General features: G+C 39.0%; 1 protein-coding gene across 3 annotated transcripts in view; it reads left to right on the forward strand.

Moving 5' to 3' along the window:
• The first annotated feature begins 1,457 nt into the window (after positions 1-1,457).
• The window catches only part of LOC309871326 (E3 SUMO-protein ligase RanBP2), an 84,141-nt gene continuing 65,837 nt past the window's right edge, over positions 1,458-19,761 (forward strand). For all 3 annotated transcript variants that reach the window (XM_082744228.1, XM_082744229.1, XM_082744230.1), the window contains exon 1: positions 1,458-2,160. In XM_082744228.1, coding sequence (XP_082600354.1) covers positions 2,089-2,160 — 72 coding nt within the window. In that variant the 5' untranslated portion in view covers positions 1,458-2,088. The remainder of the gene's footprint in view (positions 2,161-19,761) is intronic.

Below are 19,761 nucleotides of genomic sequence, written 5' to 3' on the forward strand. Positions count from 1 at the left end.
AGAGAGAGAGAGAGAAATCACAAGTAGGCAGAGAGGCAGGCAGAAAGAGAGAGAGGAGGACGTAGGCTCCCCGTGGAGCAGAGAGCCCGACACGGGACTCCATCCCAGGACCCCAGGATCATGACCCGAGCCGAAGGCAGAGGCGTCAACCCACTGGGCCACCCAGGCACCCCCAGCTAAAAATTTCAACATATTTCATTTGTTTGATATTTTCCCAGATAATTAAGACCCTATTGTATGTATACAGGGATATGATCTTTTTATACCTAATGTCTTCACCACTGAAAACATTTTATAAAACATTTTAAACTAAGATTTTAAAATTCAAATTTCCAAAGTAAACTTTTTCTAATGACTTGTTTTTGTTTTATGGCTACAATATATACTCAGATATTCCTGAAGATAATAATTTAATTCTTACAAGTTTTCTTCTGCTCTTTGTTTTGCTTCCACTGGTCCTTGTTCTAAGCTAATTATTACACTGGACATTCTAAAAAACCTGCTGGTACCTTGTTTTCTGTAGTGAAAACATGAATGAAGGGGCTGTGTAGGTGAATGTAGAGTTTTTTGCCTTCATCCATAGTAGAACAATTGAGGGAGGTCCACTTATGTGAACATAAATTGTTACTAAGTGTTATGGCACACTTCATTTGTACTGCTTTGGGGGTCCTGGCCCAAAATGATTTTGTAGGAGGGAAAATCATTGTTGTACATTAATAGAATTTTGTTCTTGTTTTAAATTGCTCTCAAGAACAGAATGACTATAAAACATTAGTGTTTTTCTTACAAAAAAGAGGTGTGGGAGATGTATCTTACCACCAAAATACAAAGAATTTTAAACCTCCTCTTCAAACTAAACTGTGTAATTTCATAAATCTAATAATTTAATCAAGACAAAATACTGTTTTAAAATGGTAAATGTATTCTTTATTGTTTAAATATAACTTGAATTCAAAAGAAATACTTTCCAGACCTGTATGTAAGTTCAGGAGCATCACCAATTTGACTTTGTTTTATTTATTTATTTATAAAGATTTTATTTATTTATTCGACAGAGAGAGATCACAAGTAGGCAGAGAGTCAGGAAGGGAGCAGAGAGCCCAATGAAGGGCTTGATTTCAGGACCCCGGGATCATGACCTGAGCCGAAGGCAGAGGTTTAACCCACTGAGCCACCCGGGCGCCCCTTGACTTTGTTTTTAAGTCGTCAGAATATTTGACTTCTTTAATAAGTTGATTTATTCCTCTTCTGAGAAAGCCATTCAATAAGAAGCAGTCTCGGAGTGGGGGTTGGGGGTAAATAAGTATTTTTGAAGATTTGGAAAATACAGATGACTCATGTTTAGATGATTACTATAAACATTTTGGTAATACCGTTCTGCTATTGAAATATATATATTTGTGTGTGTGTGTATATATATATATATATATATATATATATATATATATAAATGAGGGGCTCTTCAAATTATACAATTATAATCGTCCAAAACCAGGTATTTGTGGCCTTTTAATTACGGAATTTCAATTTTCTCATAGAACATGTTCTTTTAAAATACAGGAATTTTAACATGTATGCTTCTTAGTCACACGTGTCCGACATAATATATTTAACCAACAGCCTCCAGAAAGGTGTTTCCAGTTTTCACGCTCACCAAAATGGCCTGAGAGTGCTTTTCTCTTCCACAGCATCACGTAATTAAAATAAGAAACGGCCGAAAGTTTTGAAAAGCCACGCAGTAAAACACTGTCCCGCTGATACAGTTACTACGCCCCTGGTCCTAGCGCGGTGTTGAACTTCTCCTTCCCGCGCCTCACAGCAGACGCTCCCACAGCGTAAATACCAACAGCCCTCTACGGGACCAGGCGTAGCCAAGGGCCCGGCCGCCCAGAGGGCCGTGCGCGGAGGGAGGGACGACAACGTCGGCGTGGCGCACAGTGCTGACGCAACACGCATGCGGGGAGGGCCGCTAGTCGGCCGGCGACGGCGCTGCGTCACGGGCTTTCAGGCGCTTCGCTCTTGGAGACGGCGACGGCTGTGGGCCTCGGCTCTGGCCTCCCGCGCCCTGGGAGTCAGGTCGGTGGCGCGATGAGGCGCAGCAAGGCCGACGTGGAGCGGTACATCGCCTCGGTGCAGGGTTCCGTCCCATCGCCCCGAGAGGTGAGTGGGTCCTGAAGAGCCGGGTGGCCTCCGCCCTGGCCCTGCCGCGGCCCCGCGCGGCGCTGGCGTCATGGCTCCCGGCGGCCGCCGCTCCCTGGCGCGTTGAAGCGCCGGCTGGCTCCCGCGGTCCGGTGGGCGGCGTGGCGCTCGTGAGCTTGAGGTGGAGGGTGGGGGTGGGAAGGCGCGGCGGGTGCCGTTGGCGCCAGCTCTTCCACTTCCTCCTGGCCTGCTCCTGACGGTCCTTATTGGCGGGCCCATCGCGTCCCGGGGTTCTCGGCTGCGTCCCCGCGGCCTCGTCACCGGGGCTCCAGGAGCCTGCCATTTGCGGCGGATTTCTTCTTTCCCGGACAGTTACCGCTGTGGCGGAAGCGTGCCGCTTTAGAGGTCCAGGCTTTTGAGGTTGGTGGAACCCAGCGCGGGGGCACTGACGCTCCTCCGGGGGCGCTTTTACTGCGGTGACGGGCAACCATCGTAGGCATCCAGCGGACTGGTGCAGGGGTGGCCACACTTGCAACTCCCTGACCGCGCAAATGACACTGGGGGTTTCCTCTATTTTGAAGCATCTGTCGTTGTGCGTTTATAAGGATTCTGCCCCTACTCTTCACACTCCACTCTCCCATTGCCTGTACTCTTTAAGAGGCTTCTTTCATCTGCTTTATTTTTTAAAACGCAGTCTTGGGTATTCTGAATTTCTTACAGGCCGTTGTTACTATGGCTTACAGTTTTTAGGCTTTTTGACAACATGCTCAGCGTATTTTTTCTCTTTTAAGATACTTTGTGCCAGATATTTTGGGTTCATCAGAATCTTAGTGATTGGATGTGGAGGGTGAGGAAAAAGGCTAAGTGTAGGTGGTGCGCACAGTATCTGAGTCAGTTTTCTTGGGAGTTGAATCACAGTACTGTCATTTGTAAGCTTTGTGATTTGAGGCAAGTTAAAAACTTCAGTAAGTTGGAGTAATGATATTGATAGGAGTATATAGGATGACTCACGGTAAACATTTAGGGCAATGCCTGGCATATAATGAGTACTAAACGTTGATGTTAAAGGGACAGTCATTCAAGCTCTCTTACTAGGTAAGGGCCTATGAGAATAAAGATGTGTGAGGAAATTAAAAGAAAATAGGGATGAACATGATAATAATAGCTGCATAACTGTATCTTTAATCATATACTAGGCATTTGTCTTTGTAGGATTTTGGTGATGGGTCTGGTTTTAGTTTGTTTTAGGAATAAGGGAGTAGGTTACAGCTTGTTCCACCAGAAGAGAGGAATAGGTACCTACATACAGATTGTAATTTTAACTGCTGGCATAGTCATAAACAACAAATGTGGTGCTGTAGTCTAAAACAGAACTAAAGGTTTCTGTACCGCTGATTGACATACTTTTTAAAAAGACAAGTTTAGAGCTTTCATGAGATTTTTAGTGGGGACCCTGGCTCCTAAAAGATGAAGATCTTAATTCTGTAGACAGAATTTAGAATGTTCTTTGAACTACCTAACTTTTCCATCAAATAAAGGGGGATGGAGTCAGAATTTTAAAGACTGATTTTTATGGCCACCTCTGTTTTACATTTAGAGTATTATTATTATTATTATTTTTTTTTATAATTTAAGATTTTATTTATTTATTTGACAGAGAGATCACAAGCAGGCAGAGAGGCAGGCAGAGAGAGAGAGAGAGAAGGAAGCAGGCTCCCCGCCGAACAGAGAGCCCGACGCGGGGCTCGATCCCAGGACCCTGGGACCATGACCCGAGCCGAAAGCAGAGGCCTCAACCCACTGAGCCACCCAGGTGCCCCTAGAGTATTATTTTAATCAGATGTTTTTCTTCAAACAGGAAAAAATCATTTACTTTAGAACTTGGGGATTTCAGTGGGATTTTTATTAGCAAATGAGTAACTTTGTAATAGGTGGTGGTATTCTATAAACTTAGGTCTAAGTGAAAGGACAGGAGAGGGTGCTTTGGATAGTTTCAAAGGGAGAGGGTGGTGGTGGGGGCAGAGATGTGGCTTTGAAGAGTAGAAAGATTAGTATTTACTTGGCTTCCAGTTTGGTAGATATTGGCCTTGTTTGAACTGGTGATGCTTTCTGGGATGTCCTAAGTTCTGGAATGCAGTGATGGGTACATTGTCTTCCTTCCCAGGCTTCTTTTTTTTTTTTTTTTTTTTTTAAAGATTTTATTTATTTATTTGAGATAGAGACAGTGAGAGAGAACATGAGAGGGCAGAAGGTCAGAGGGAGAAGCAGACTCCCCATGGAGCTGGGAGCCCGATGCAGGACTTGATCCCGGGACTCCAGGACCGTGACCTGAGCCGAAGGCAGTTGCTCAACCAACTGAGCCACCCAGGCGCCCCCTTTCCATGCTTCTGTTATGCTTTCATTTGTTTGTCTTTTTTGTTTTGTCATTTTCTGTTCCTTCATGTCTGCTTTTGTCCTTGTTGAAAGTATCACTTGTGTTTCTTTTCTTTCTCCAGTTAGATTCTATTAGTTTTCCTAGATTTCTGTTGAGTTGGCCTCCCAATCCACACCCCTAATTCCTACTGCTCAGATGCACTCTGACAGCTCCTAGTTGTTTGTTTACTGTATACTGTAGACTTCTGAATAACATAATACATACTTTTATTGCTCTGTCTCCTTTTCCACATTTTAGATATTTTTGCCTGTGTCCTGCAGATCTCTGTCCACAGATTTTTCTCCCCCTCATCTTCCAGTTTTGTTGTTGTAATTTTTGGCTAGATGTATAGTTTTTGTTTATGTAATTATGATAAAGTACCTATTTTGCATTTGAGCCACCTTTATTGTGTAGTTTATTTTTCCTGGAGCTAATAATTGCTTTATTTTTTTGGTTTGTTATCTAGGAAGTATTACTAATTCTTTACCCAAACTCAGTTTAGCTCTCAAGTGTGATCAAAGAGGTCACATAATCCATTGATTTAAGCCTGAAAATTTTTTTAAGAGTCTTTCTTGTGGAGCACTCTTGTCTTACTGCTGCATTCTGGATTGGCTTCTTCTCTTGGCTACACATTTCTGCCTCTGGGGCTTGGCTTTATCATCATCTTGAGAATAACCTTCAGGTTTTTTTTTTTCTTTTTTAGACCCTTGGTTTTTTGTAATTCATGTCCTTTTGACTTTCTCTGTTTCGGTGTAGCACAGTCTCTGGTTTACTTTGAGAAGGGCTAGATGGGATTTTTTTTTTTTTTTAACATGATATGCCTGAAAACGTCTTAACCTAATTTATAGTTTGGTTATCAGATTCTAGGTTTGAAATAATTTTTTTCTCCAATTCTGAAAGTTTTTTTTTTTTTTAAGATTTCTATTCATTTATTTGACAGAGTGAGAGAGGGAATACAAACAGGGGAGTGGGAGAGGAAGAAGCAGACTTCGTGCTGAGCAGGGAGCCTGATGTGAGGCTCAATTCTAGGGCCTTGGGATCATGACTTGAGCCAAAGGCAGATGCTTAATGACTGAGCCTCCCTGGTGCCCCCAATTTTGAAAATATTGTTTTATTTTTCTGGTCATTTGTATTGTTAGAAATCTGATGTGGTTCTTGTTATTTATTGATAGCTTTATAGGTTTTCTGGACATTTCTTTTAAGTTGGAAAACTCATTTCCTTCAGTTCTGGAACATAGTTTTATTTCTTTCGGCATCTCTACATCCCCCAGCCCCCTATCCCAAGCTCCCTCCTCCCCTTCCCCCAATCTTAAACGTTTTTGTTAACTGAACGTTGGGTCTGGTTTGCTCTCCGTATCTTTCTTACTTGTGTCTTTGTTCTATTTTTAATCTTCTCTTCCAAGGGAAGGAGATTGGGGAACTCGTCATTCAGTATCTAGACTTTGCTTATCTGCCTCTATAACTCCTGCCCTTACCCTTGTTAGGACTCCTCAAGTTTGGAGCCTGTTGATTTATACTGAGAAAAAATCTATTTGCTTAAGCTTTTTGCAGTGTGTGTTGGGGACCTGCTGTAATGGTGGAGAGTGATTTGGCTGTGCAAGAGCTGGTTTAATGTGTCGTCCCTCCAGGTCTCAATGTTCCTCTTTTCAGCCCCACATCAGTTTTGAGAGTTAAAAGTGAAAATGAATTTAAATATTACAGTAGCATAAAGTGTCATGGAAAGAAGCAGTGACTGAGTCATGGATATCCTGAATCAAGGACTGACTGAATTATGGATAACATTGGCTCTTTTTCTTTCTACCTATGTATCCTTAAACAAGGCACTTAATTAGGCTTCAGTTCTTTTATAAAATGAACAAAATAGAGACAGAAGAATATCAAACTTCCCCACAATTTTATGGTTCTGTATATAATTATTTAATAATTGCTGTTCATTTTATCCCAAGATAGACTTCAGTGGGATATTTTGAAGCAAAATAGACAATGGAGTTTGTTTTTCTATTATGTGCTGATATTGTAACTAGTGGGAATCTATTCATTTTTTAAAAGGGGGAAGAAAGCTCTGTTCATTATAATGCCATCTTGCATATTGTCATAAACTGCTTCATATGTCTTAAATTTATGGATTTGGGGAGGGGGAGGGAGGCTCTTATGATTGCACTTCTAGCCTCCTTGGTTTCCTCAGGTGTTTATTAATACTAAAGTTTAAGATTGCTTATAGTTCTTTTATATTTATTTTAAAAATTCATTCATTCATTCATTCATTCATTCATTTATTTAGAGAGACTCTGAAGCAGACACCATACTGAGTGCAGACCCCAGTGTGGGGCTCAGTCCCATGACTGCAAGATCATGACCTGAGCTGAAATCAAGAGTCAGATGCTTAACCATCTGAGCCACCCAGATGCCCCTATAGTTCTTTACTTTTAAAATACATCTGTTAAGGATGTATACTCAATACTGTTCTACTGAGGTCTCTTGGAATAGTTTTCTGAGAATACGTCACTATTTGGACATAAGATGAGAGGATATTTTATATAGCTCTATTGAGATACAGTTTACCATTTAAAATGTACAGTGTGATGAGTTTGGTATGTTATGTTATTGATGTTTTAAGTTGTAAAATATATGTAGTAAATTTGCCATTTTAATGCCTTTTTAAAAGTTTTTTATTTTAATTCCATTGTTAACGCTGTTCTATTAGTTGCAGATACACAATATAGTGATTGTATTGTAGTGATTATACAGTGGTCATCATAAGTGTATGTCTTTAATCCCTATCACCTATTTCACCCATCCCCTTTCCCATTTCCCCTCTGGTAACCATCAGTTTGTTCTCCATAGTTAAGAGTCTGTTTTGTGGTTTCTCTCTCTCTTTTTTCCTTTGCTTATTTTGTTTCTTAAACTCAACATGAGTGAAATCATACGGTATATTTGTCTCTCTCACTTACTTCCTTTGCGTTATACTCTCTAGCTCCGTCCATGTTGTTGCAAATGGTAAGATTTTGTTCTTTTTTATGGCTGAGTAATACTCCATTTTGTATATATCTACCACATCTTTATCCATTTAACTCTTGATAGACACTTGGGCTGCTTTCTATCATAATTTACCTTTTGTAAATAATACAGCAATAAATTTGTGTGTGTGTATATTCTCTTGAATTAGTGGGTTTTTTTAAACTTTTTTAAAAAACTGTTTTATATTTTCATTTGAGAGAGCGAGCTTGTGCACACAAGTGAGTGGGAGGGGTAGAGAGAGAGGGAGAAGCAGACTCCTTGCTGAGCAGGGAGCCCAACAGTTCCAAGTGGCACTTGATCCCAGGACCCTGAGATTACAACCTGAGCTGAAGGCAGACACTTAACCGACTGAGCCACCCAGGTGCCTCTGAATTAGTGTTTTTGTATTTTTTGTGTAAAAAACCAGTAGTTAATGATTCCTGGATCATATGGTAGCTCTCTTTTAACTTTTTGAGGAACCTCCATGCTGTTTACCATAACGGGTTTATCACTTTGCATTCCCACCAATAGTGCAAGAGGTTTCCTTTTTCTGCACATCCTTGCCAACAAGGAGGGAAATTTTAGCCATTCTAATAGGTGTGAGATGATCTGTCATTCTAGTTTTGAATTGCATTTCCCTGATAATGAGTGATAATGAACATCTTTTTATGTGTCTGTTGGCCATCTGTATGTCACCTTTGGAGAAATGTCTGTATATGTCTTCTGTTCTTTTAAAAATTGTATTATTTTTTGGGTGTTGTATAAAGTCTTCAAGTATTTTGGTTTTGTTGTTTTGTTTTAAAGATTTTATTCATTTCACAAAGAGAGATCCAGCGAGAGAGGGAACACAAGTAGGGGGAGTGAGAGAGGGAGAAGCAGGCTTCCCGCCAGGCAGGGAGCCAGATGCCCAACTCAGTCCCAGGACCCTGGGATCATGACCTGACCTGAAGGCAGATGCTTAACTGCTGAGCCACCAAGGCGTCCCATCTTCATGTATTTTGGATAAGTCATTTGCAAATACCTTCTATTCGGTAGGTTGCCTTTTAGTTTTTTGATTGTTTCCTTCAGTGCAGAAGCTTTTTATTTTCATGTAGTACCAATAGTTTATTTTTGCTTTTATTTCCCTAGTTTCAGGAGACCTGTCTAGGAAAAGGTTACTGTGGCTGATGTCAGAGAAATTACTTTTCGAGCTCTCTTCTACAGGTTTTATGGTTTCAGGTTTCACATTTAGATCCTTAATCCATTTTGAATTTATGTTTATGTATGGTGTGAGAAAGTGGTCCAGTTTTCTCCTTTTGCATGTAGCTGTTCAGTTTTCCCAACACCATTTGTTGAAGAGACCGTCTTACTGCATGTTGTTTCCTCCTTTGTTGGAGAGTAACCATATAATTGTGTGTTTATTTTTGGGCTTTCTGTTCTGTTCTATTGATCTGTGTGTTTTTGTGCCAGTACTAAATTGTTTTGATTTTTTGTTTACAGCTTTGTAATATAACTTGAAGTCCAGAATTTTGTGGTACCTCCAGGTTTTTTTGTTTGTTTGTTTTTTCCTTTTCCAATCTTGGCTATTCAGGGTCTTCCATAGTTGCATACAAATTTTAGGATTGTTTGTTCTAGCTTTGTAAAAGATGCTGTAGGTATTTTGATTGCATTAAATGTGTAGATGGCTTTTGGTGGTGTCAACCTCTTAACAGTATTTGTTCTTCCAATTCATGAGCATGGAATAGCTTTTCATTTTTTCTGTCGTTTGCAGTTTCATCATTATTTTATAGTTTACATCTCTTGTGAAGTTTGTTCTTAGATATTGTATTATTTTTGGTGGAATTGTAAATGGGATTGTTAATTTCTCTTTGTGCTGCTTCATACATAATGATTTATAGAAATGCAATAGATTTCTGCACATTGATTTTGTATTCTTGACTTTACTGAATTGATTTTTCATTTCTAGTAGTTTTTTGGTAGAGTCTATGTATAGTATCATATCATCTGCAAATGGTGAAAGTTTTACTTCTTCCTTACCCATTTGGGTGCTTTTCATTTCTTTTTGTTGGATTTCCGTGACTAGGACTTCTAGTACTGTGTTGAATAACAACAGTAGTTAGAATGGACATCCTTGTCTTGTTCCTGACCTTAGCCGTAGGGAAGCTCTTAATTTTCCCCATTGAGTATGATGTTCACTGTGGGTTTTTTATGCAAGGCTTTTATTATTTTGAGGTATGTTCCCTCTAAACTTACTTTGTTGAAGATTTATATCATGAATGGATGTTGTACTTTGTCATATGCTTCTTTTGCAGCTTTTGAAATGAGCATATGGTTTTTATCCTTTCTCATTGATGTGCACAAATCCCTGTGCCTCCTGGATTTGGATTTCCACGTTGATTGATTTGCAAATGTTGAACTACACTTGCATTCTGGGAATAAATCCCACTTGGTTGTGGTGAATGATTTAATGTGTTGTTGGATTCAGTTTGCTAGTATTTTGTTGAAGATTTTTGCAAAGGTGTTTGTTAGATCTATAGTTCTCTTTTTCAGTTGTGTCTTTATCTGGTTTTACTATCAGGGTAATGCTGGCCTTGTAGAATGAATTTGAATTTGGAACTTTTTCTTCCTTTTCTGCTTTTTGGAATAATATGAGAAGAATAGGTATTAATTTTTCTTTAAAACGCAGGACTCGATCCCAGGACCCTGGGATCATGACCCGAGCCGAAGGCAGAGGCCCTAACCTACTGAGCCACCCAGGCGCCCCGAATGTTTGGTAGACTTTTACTTCAAAGCTATCTGGTCAGGGACTTTTGTTGGGAGTTTTTTGATTACTGATTCAGTTTTATTGCTGGTAATCAGTCTGTTCATATTTTCTATTCTTGCTTCAATTTTGGTATGTTATTGTTTCTAGGAATTTATCTGTTTCTTCTAGATCGTCTATTTTGTTGGCATGCAATTTTTCTTTTCTTTTTTCTTAAAGATTTAAATTTATTTGACAGACAGAGATCACAAGTAGGCAGAGAGGCAGGCGGGGGGGGGTGGTGGTGGTGGTGGTGGAAGCAGGCTCCCTGCTGAGCAGAGAGCCCCGTGCAGGACTCGATCCCAGGACCCTTAGACCATGACCCTAGCCGAAGCAGAGGCTTTAACCCACTGAGCCACCCAGGCACAATGGCATGCAGTTTTTCACAGTATTCTGTTATAGTTGTATTTCTGTGGTGGTGATGGTTGTTTCCCTTTCATTTGTGATTTTGTTTGAGCCCCCTCTCCCCTCAGTATTTGTTTGTTTGTTTGATGAGTTTGGCTAGAGGTTTATCAGTTTTGTTGATCATTTCAAAGAATCAACTCCTGGTTTCATTGATTTGTTTTTTTAGTTTCTATAACATTTATTTTTGCTCTAATCTATATTATATTCTTTTGCTTGTCTTGGGTTTTGTTTATTCTTTTTCTAGGTCTTTTAGTTACATTGTTTGGGGTTTTTCTTCTTTCTTCAGATGCACCTGTATTGCTATGAACTTTTTTTTTTAAATTTCCATTTATTTATTGGAGAGAGAGCTAGCAAGAGAGAGCATGAGCAGGGACCAGAGGGAGAATTAGGTTCCCCAGTGAGCAGAGAGGCCCACACAGGTCTCAATCCCATGACCTTAGAATCATGACCTGAGTTGAAGGCAGATGCCCAACTGACTGAGCCACCCAGGCACCCCTGACCTAACCTGTTAGAACCTCTTTTGTTATATCCCAAAGATTTTTGGTCTCTTGTGTTTGTTTCTATGTACTTTTTTGATTCCTTGGCCCATTCATTGTTTAGTAGTACGTTATTAAACTATATGTATTTGTGGTCTTTTCAGATTTTTTCTTGGGGTTGATGGCTTGTTTAATCATGTTGTCAGAAAAGATGCATGGTATAACTTTGATTTTTTTTTTTTTAATTTGATGTGATTTGTGGCTTAATTTTTTATTTGTTCTGGCCAGTGTTCCATGTGCACTTGTAAAGAATGTGTATTCTGCTGTTCTAGGATGGAACATTCTGAATGTATCTGTTGAATCCATGTGTTCCACTTTGTCATTGAAAGCAACTGTTGCCTTGTTGATTTTTTGTTTGGATGATCGGTCCATTGATAAAAGTGAAGTGTTGAAGTACCTACTATTATTTTATTACTGTTGATTAGTTCCTTTATGTTATTAACTGTTTTGTGAATTTGCTCCTATGTTGAATGCATAAATATTTATAATTGTTATGTCTTGTGGTTGGATTTTCCCCTTTACAGTGATATAATGTCCTTTATTATCTCTTGTTACAGCCTTTGCTTTCAAGTCTCTCTTGTCTGATACAACTATTGCTACTCCAGCTTTCTTTTGACAGCCATTTGAATGATAAATATTTCTTTCCCCTTACTTTGAATCTGCAGTATCTTTAGATCTGAAATGAGTCTCTTGTAGGCAGTATATAGAAGGGTCTTGGTTTTTGTTTTTTTGTTTTTCTTAAATCCAGTCTGTCACCCTATGTCTTTTGGTTGGAGCATTTAGACTTAGTCCATTTACATTCAAAGTAATTATTGATAGATATACATTGCTATCTTATTACTTGTTTTGTGTAATTTTGCTCTGATCCTTGCTCTTTTTAATGATTTGCTGGGTTTAGTGATATACTTGGGGTTCTTTTTATTTTTTGCATATTTACTACCAGCTTTTGATTTGTGGTTACTATTAGGTTTGTTATGTAACATCTTCTGCATTTAGCATTTTGTATGAGTTAATGTTTGTTTATGTTTGAACCCATTCTTCTCCAATTTTTAGGTATATAGTGTCACTCATTAACATCCTTTTATTTTGTGAGTCCGTTGACTAATTTTGACAGATAAAATTATTTTTATCTGTCTTTTCATACTTAACAGTCTTTCCTTTCCACTCAGAGTCCCCTTTAATTAACTTCTTGTAGGGCTGGTTTACTGGTCATGAACTCCCTTAGTTTCTCTTTGTCTGAAAAACTCCTTATCTCTTCTCTGAATGATAGCCTTGGTGGATAAAGTATTCTTCGCTGCAGATTTTTCCCTTTCAGCCTTTTGAATCTCACATCCCACTCTCTTCTGACCTGCAAAGTCCTGAAAAAAATCCACTGATCTCTTCATGGAGTTTCCCTTCTATGTAACTTTTTTCTTTTCTCTTGCTGCTTTAAATTTTTTTTTCTTTATTAGTATGTTTTGCCATTTTAATTACTATGTGTGTTGGTGTAGATAATCTTTGGTTGATTTTTTTTTTTTTTTTGGTGGGGGGAAATCCCTGTGCCTCCTGGATTTGGATTTCTGTTTCCTTCCCCAGATAGGGAAGTTTTTAGCTTATTATTTCTTTAAACACATTTTCAGCCGCCTTTTCTCTCTCCTTTTCTTCTGGGATCCCTATAATGTGGATATTATTACATTTGGTGGAGTAATTGAGTTTCCTGAGTTTATTCTCAATTTGCATAATTTTTTCTCTTTTACTTGCTCAGCATCATTGCTTCTTCTAGCCTGCTATTTATTTCATCAAGTGTATTTTAAATTTCATTTATTATATTCTTTACCTCTGGATTTTTTTTAATTATTATTATTATTATTATTTTTTTTGTTTTCTCTTTGTTAAGGGTCTCACTGATGTCTTCCACTCTTTTCTCAAGTCCAGGGAGTATCTATATGAATATTACTTTAAATTCTTTATCATGTATATTATTTATATCTGTTTTGCTATGTTTATTGTCCTATTCTTTCATTTGAATCATATTCTTCTGTCTCCTTATTTTGCCCTACTTTCTGTTTCTTTGTGTTAGGAAAGTCAGCTGTGTCTCCCACTCTTGAAGGTAATGCCTTAGGAAAAGGAGATGTAATGCCTTTGTAGTGCAGTGTCCCCTGTTTCCCAGGACCTGGTGCTTCAGGGAGTGTCTCCTCTGCATGTTGGATGTGCTCTGCTATTCTGTTCTGGCCAATTTTTTCTTTAGTCCAGTCATCTTTAGAGGTTCTTTTTGCCTGTTGTGGGCAGTGTTTGTTCCCTGCTGGGGTGGCCATGTTTTAGCTAGGTACATGCTGGGCTCTTTGTGAAATGAGATCTGCTGCCACTGCTGCTGAACTGATAAAAATGCATGGGTCAGAGGTGTGGTGTGGGCAGGGTTTGCACTGATCTTCTGGGGCAGGTACCCACAGACAGGGCTGAGACTGACGGAAGTGTGACTGGGAAGGATAGGTCCACAGAAGCGTGGGGTGGCATGGGGAAGGAACGTTGGTTGGTATAAGCAAGTTATGTAGCGAATGTAATAGTACTGTGTTTCCCAGTGGTGGTCATGTGTTTATGCTGGGGTCTTTGGAGGGAAATGGCCCCTCTTAGCTCCTTTGTTCCTGGAGGGGACTCCCTGTTATCCTTGCCTCTTTGTGACACACTCTGAGATGAGTAAATAACTCTTCCTCGCTGTATACTGCAGATATTTTTCAAGTTGCTGCTTCTGTGCTGTATCTCTGTAGGCTGTTGTGCTTTGTGTATGCCTTTTGGGCTCTCAGAGCCAGATCTCTCTGATTTTTAAATTCCTTGGCCTCTTTCGCTTTCAAAGCCAAGTATTATGGGACTTAATACTATGACTTAATATTATGGGTCTTACCCCAGTGGACTCCTTGGTGTGGTGATCGGTTTCTTGCCCTCTACTGTGCTATCTCCCTCCTAACCTTGGATGGCCACAGTCTGTTTTGCTCCCAGACCATTCCTGCCTTCTTTCCTGTGGCCTCTTCTCAACCTTAAGGTTCACAGCAATATTGTAGAGAAGGTACAGATACTCCCCACATAACTCCCTGCCTGCACACAATGCTTGGCCTCACCCATTATCAGTGTTCCCCACAGAGTGGTATACTTGTTACAGTTGAACGTATTTTGGTATATCATTGGCACCCAAAGTCCGTAGTTTACCTTAGGGTTCATTTATGGTGTTGTATAATCTATGGGTTTTGACAAATACATAATGATGTATATCTACCATTATTGTGTCACACAGAGTAGTTTTACTGTACTAAAAATCCTCTGTGCTCAGCCTATTCATCCTTACTCCTAGTCCCTGGCAACCACTAATCTTTTTTATTTTTTATTATTTTTTAAGGATTTTATTTATTTATTTATTTGATGGAGAGAGAGAGATGACAACTAGGCAGAGAGGCAGGCAGAGAGAAAGGGGGAAGCAGGCTCCCCACTGAGCAGAGAGCCCAGTGTGGGACTCAGTCCTAGGATGCCGAGATCATGGCCTGAGCTGAAGGCAGAGGCATAACCCACTGAGTCACCCAGGCACCCCAACCACTAATCTTTTGTGTCCTCATAGTTTTGCGTTTTTCAATATATCTTATAGTTGGAATCGTACAGTATGTAACATTTTCAGATTGGCTTTTTCCATTCAGTAATGTGTACATAAGTCTTCTCCATGTCTCTTCATGGCTTGATAGTTCGTTTTAAAGTGCTGAATAATATCTTATTAACGGCATGTACTACAGTTTATTCATTCCCCTACTGAAGAACATTTTGGTTGCTTCAAAGATTTGACTATAAAACTTTTGTATGCGGGAATTTGGGTGACTTAAGTTCTCAGTTCTTCTGAGTAAATACCAAGGAACACTATTGCTAGATCATTTAAGTGTATGTTTAGGTTTTCAGATTTTGGGTGTGTGTGTGTACAAGTGTATATCTATGTTTAGTTTTGTAAGAAACTGCAAAACTGTCTTCCACAGTGTACCTACCATTTTGCATTTCTACCAGCAATGAATGAGAGTTCCTGTAACACCACAGCCTTGCTTGGTGTTGTAAGTGTTCTAGACATTGGCTATTCTGATACATATGTAATGGTATCTTGTTTTAATTTGCAGGTAAGTCAATGTAGATTTTTTTATATACTTATTTTCTGTCTGTATTATTATTACTTTTTTTTTTTTTTTTGGTGATGTGCTCAGATCATTGATTCTTTTTTTTTTTCCCGCAAAGATTTTATTTATTTATTTGACAGACAGAGATCACAAGTAGGCAGAGGCAGGCAAAGAGGGGGAGGTAGGCTCCCAAGCTGAAGGCAGAGGCTTTAATCCACTGAGCCACCCAGGCACCCCCATTGATTCATTTTAAAATTTTGTTTTCTTCTTATTATAATTCATGTATTTTGGGTAATAGTTCTTTCTCAAATGTTTCTCTTGCAAATATTTTTTCCATTCTGTGGTTTATCTTCATTTTTTTTTTTTTTTTTTTAAAGATTTTATTTATTTATTTGACAGAGAGAGATCACAAGCAGGCAGAGAGAGAGGAGGAAGCAGGCTCTCTGCTGAGCAGAGAGCCCGATGCGGGCCTCGATCCCAGGACCCTGAGATCATGACCTGAGCCGAAGGCAGCAGCTTAACCCACTGAGCCACCCAGGCGCCCTATCTTCATTCTTTTGACAGTGTCTTTTGCAGAACAGAAGTTTTTTTTTTTTTTGTTTTTTTGTTTTTTTTTTTTTTTAATTTGACAGAGACATAGTGGAGAGAGGAAACACAAGCAGGGAGAGAGGGAGAAATAGGCTTCCTGCTGAGCAGGGAGCTTGCTGCAGGGCTCCATCCCAGGACCCTGGGATCATGACCTGAGCCGAAGGCAGATGGTTAACGAGTAAGCCACCTGGGTACCCCCAGAACAGAAATTCTTAATTTTAATGAAATATAGCATATCAGTTCTTTCATGGGTTGTCCCGTTGGTGTTGTATATTAAAAAGTATCACCAAACCTGAGGTCATTTAGATTTTCTCCCATTATCTCCTAGAAATTTTATAGTTTTATGTTTCCATTTAGGTTTGTGATCCATTTTGCATTAAATTTTGCAAGGGTATGAGGTCTGTGTTGTTGTTATTATTTTTATTATGGTTTTGTGTGTGGATGTCAGTTATTCCAATACTCTTTGTTGAAAGACTATTTTGCCTCCACTATATTGCCCTTGCTCTTTTGTCAGAAATCAGTTAACTGTATGCGTCCATTTTGTTTATACTTTTGCTAATATACTTTTGTTTTTGTTTTTTATTTTGCTGATATACTTTGTTTTTGTTTTGTTTTGGTTTTTTGAGACGTCTGTTCCTTTATTGACTGAACAGGCTGCTTACCAGGGATGAAGTAGAGGAGTGGGTGGTCTCAGTACCAGGCCTGTGCTTCATAGCCTTGAAGGTAATGGAGAACTCACCCAGATAGTGGCCAGTCATCTTGGGCTTGGTTTCCTCCTATTTGAAGGTCTTGCCATTGTAGACACCCACCATGTTGCCCACCACCCTTAGTCAGGATGATCGTGTCCCACAGGTTCTTCTTAACCACCTTTTCCATCTGGGGAGCCTCTTTGGCCTTGCACACATGCTTCAACACTGAGTGTTGTTTCCTCCACAAACCCCAGGTGAGCCCCTACTGCTGCCAGGCACTGTAGAGCTGCACTAATGGCTTTTAGGACACATCCAGCAGCTGGTTGAGGTCCATGCCAGGATAGGTGAACTTGTGGAAGGTGCGCTTTTTTTGCTCCACTTATGCTACATTATCAGCTCTTTGGAAGGGACCACCTAAACACCACATTGTCTTGATTAGTCTAGGTTTATAATAAGTATTGAAGTCAGGAAGTGTCAGTTCTAATTTTTTTCTTCAATATTTTGCAACTCTGGGATTTTTGCCTCTATAATAAACTTTAGAATCACTTTATTGATATCCACAGAATAAGTTCTTGGGATTTTGATTGGGATTGCACCAAATCTGTAGGTGAAGTTGGGAAAAACTGACATCTTATTAAGATCAGATCTTCTGTCCATGAACATGGAATGTTTTCAGTTATTTAGTTCTTTGATAGCAGACTCCCTGCTGAGCAGGGAGCCTGATGGGGGACTCTATCCTGGGACTGCAGGATCATGACCTGAGCTGAAGGCAGTCAGTTAACCAACTGAGCCACCCAGGTGCCCCTAGTTCTTTGATTTCATTCATCAGAGTTTTGTAGTTCCTCTCTTACAGATCTTATATATATATTTTTTTTCTTACACATATCTTGTTAGGTTTGTAACTATACTTGATGTGTGAAAACGGGGTTTAAACAGCATGTGTCTGCTTCTGTGCCATTTTTAAAAAATAAATACAGTAGGGTATTAATGTATTTCCGTCTTCCTTATGACTTTTTTCCTTATGATTTAATTTTTTTCTCTAGTTTTATTGTAAGAATGCAGCATATAGTATCATGTACAGACTGTGTGTTAATTGTCTTCTTACGTTATTAGTAAGGCTTTTAATTAATAGCGGGCTTTTAGTAGTTAGGTTTTTGGGGGAGTCAAAAATTATATATGGATTTTCAACTGTGCAGAAGGATGGCACCCCCACCTCCCACAATGTTCCGGGATCACCGTCATTTCCTTTTTGGGGGTGCTAATATGAGTGCTACTGGGTTTCATATTTCAAATTCATCTTGTTCATTGCTGGTATATTGGAAAGTGATTGACTTTTTTGTATTACCCTATTATTCTTCAAACTTGCTTATTATTTCCAGGATTATTTCATCAGTTGTTTTGGATTTCTATGTGGACAGTCATGTCGTCTGTAAATGTAGTTTTATTTTTTCCTTTCCAACCTGTGTTTCGTTTCTCTTTTCTTTTCTTTTTTTCCTTCTGTTACTGTATTAGCTAGGATTTTCACTATGATGGTGATGTAAAGGGACATCCTTGATGATAGGGGACATCCTTGCCTTGTTCCTGACCTCAGAGAGTTCCTTACCGTTAAGTATGATGTTTGCTTTTGTACATATTCTTTATTAAGTTGAGGAATTTGCTTCTATTCCTGGTTTCCGGAGCATTGTTTTTGTTGCTTGTTTGTTTCATTGTGAATGGGTGTGGAGTTCTTGTCAAATGTTTTTCTACATGTATTAATGTGATCATGAATTTTTTGTTTTGTTTTGTTTTGTTTTTTAGCTTGTTGATGTGATGGATTATATTAATTCATTTTTAAAAGTTGAACCAGCCTTGCATACTTGGGATAAATCCCCACTTGGTTTTGGCGTATAATTCTTTTTTAATACATTGTTGGATTTGGTTTACTAATACTCTATTGAGGACCTTTTGTAGCTGTGTTTGTGAGTGATGCTTGTCTGTAATTTCCTTGTAATGTTTCTGTCTGGTTTTGGTATTAAGGTAATGCTGGTCTTATAGGAGGAATTAAGAGTTATTTTATTTGCTTATATTTTCTGGAAGAGTGTAGAGAATTGGTATAATTTCTTTTTCATTAAGTTTGATAGGCTTCACCAGTGGAACCTGGTGCTTTTTAGTCTTGGAAGATTATTATTTATTCAATTTCTTTAATAGATATAGTCCTGTTTAGGTAATCTATTTCTTGTCTGCATTTTTTTTTTTCTTTTTAAAGATTTAATTTATTTATTTGGCAGAGAAAGAGTGTGTACTAGAGAGCACAAGCTAGGGACATGCAGGCAGAGGGAGAAGCAGGATCCCTCCTCAGCAAGGAGCCCCATGCCTGGCTCAATCCCATTTTTGCCCACCCTCCCAACTCTGGCAACCACCAGTCTTTTTTCTATCTGTGATCTTGAGTCTTTGTTTTGTTTTTGTTTTTTGAAATTCCACACATATAAGGGAAATCATGCTGTATTTGTCATTCTCTGACATTTCATTTAATGCCCTTGAAATCAACTCATGTTATTGCGAATGGCAGGATTTCATATTTTTACAGTTAGAATATATTCTGTTGTATATATGTGCCACATTTTCTTTATTCATCTGTTAGTGGACATGTAGGTTGTTCTCATATCTTGGCAGTTGTAAGTAATGCTGCAGTGAACTTGGGGATGCATATATCTTTTTGAGTTAGTGATTTCTTTTTTTCAGCCATTTACCTTTAATCTGTTTTCATATTTAATTGGGGTTTCCTGTAGACAACATATAGTTAATGTTAGATATTGTCATTGTGTATTAAAATTATCTACTGGTAGACATCTACCATTGATGTTCTAGTTAATATTGATATGGTTGTGGTAAGAGCTATCATATTTATTGCTATTTTCTGTTGTCCTAGTTCTTCCTATATTTTTGTCTTCTTTTTCTGCCTTCCCTGTTATTTTTTTTTTTTAAAGATTTTATTTATTTATTTGACAGGCAGAGATTACAAGTAGGCAGAGAGGCAGGCAGAGAGAGAGAGGAGGAAGCAGGCTCCCTGCTGAGCAGAGAGCCCGATGCGGGGCTCGGTCCCAGGACTCTGGGACCA

This window comes from Mustela nivalis (genome assembly GCF_964662115.1).
Source record: "Mustela nivalis genome assembly, chromosome: 8".
Taxonomy (NCBI): Eukaryota; Metazoa; Chordata; class Mammalia; order Carnivora; family Mustelidae; genus Mustela; species Mustela nivalis.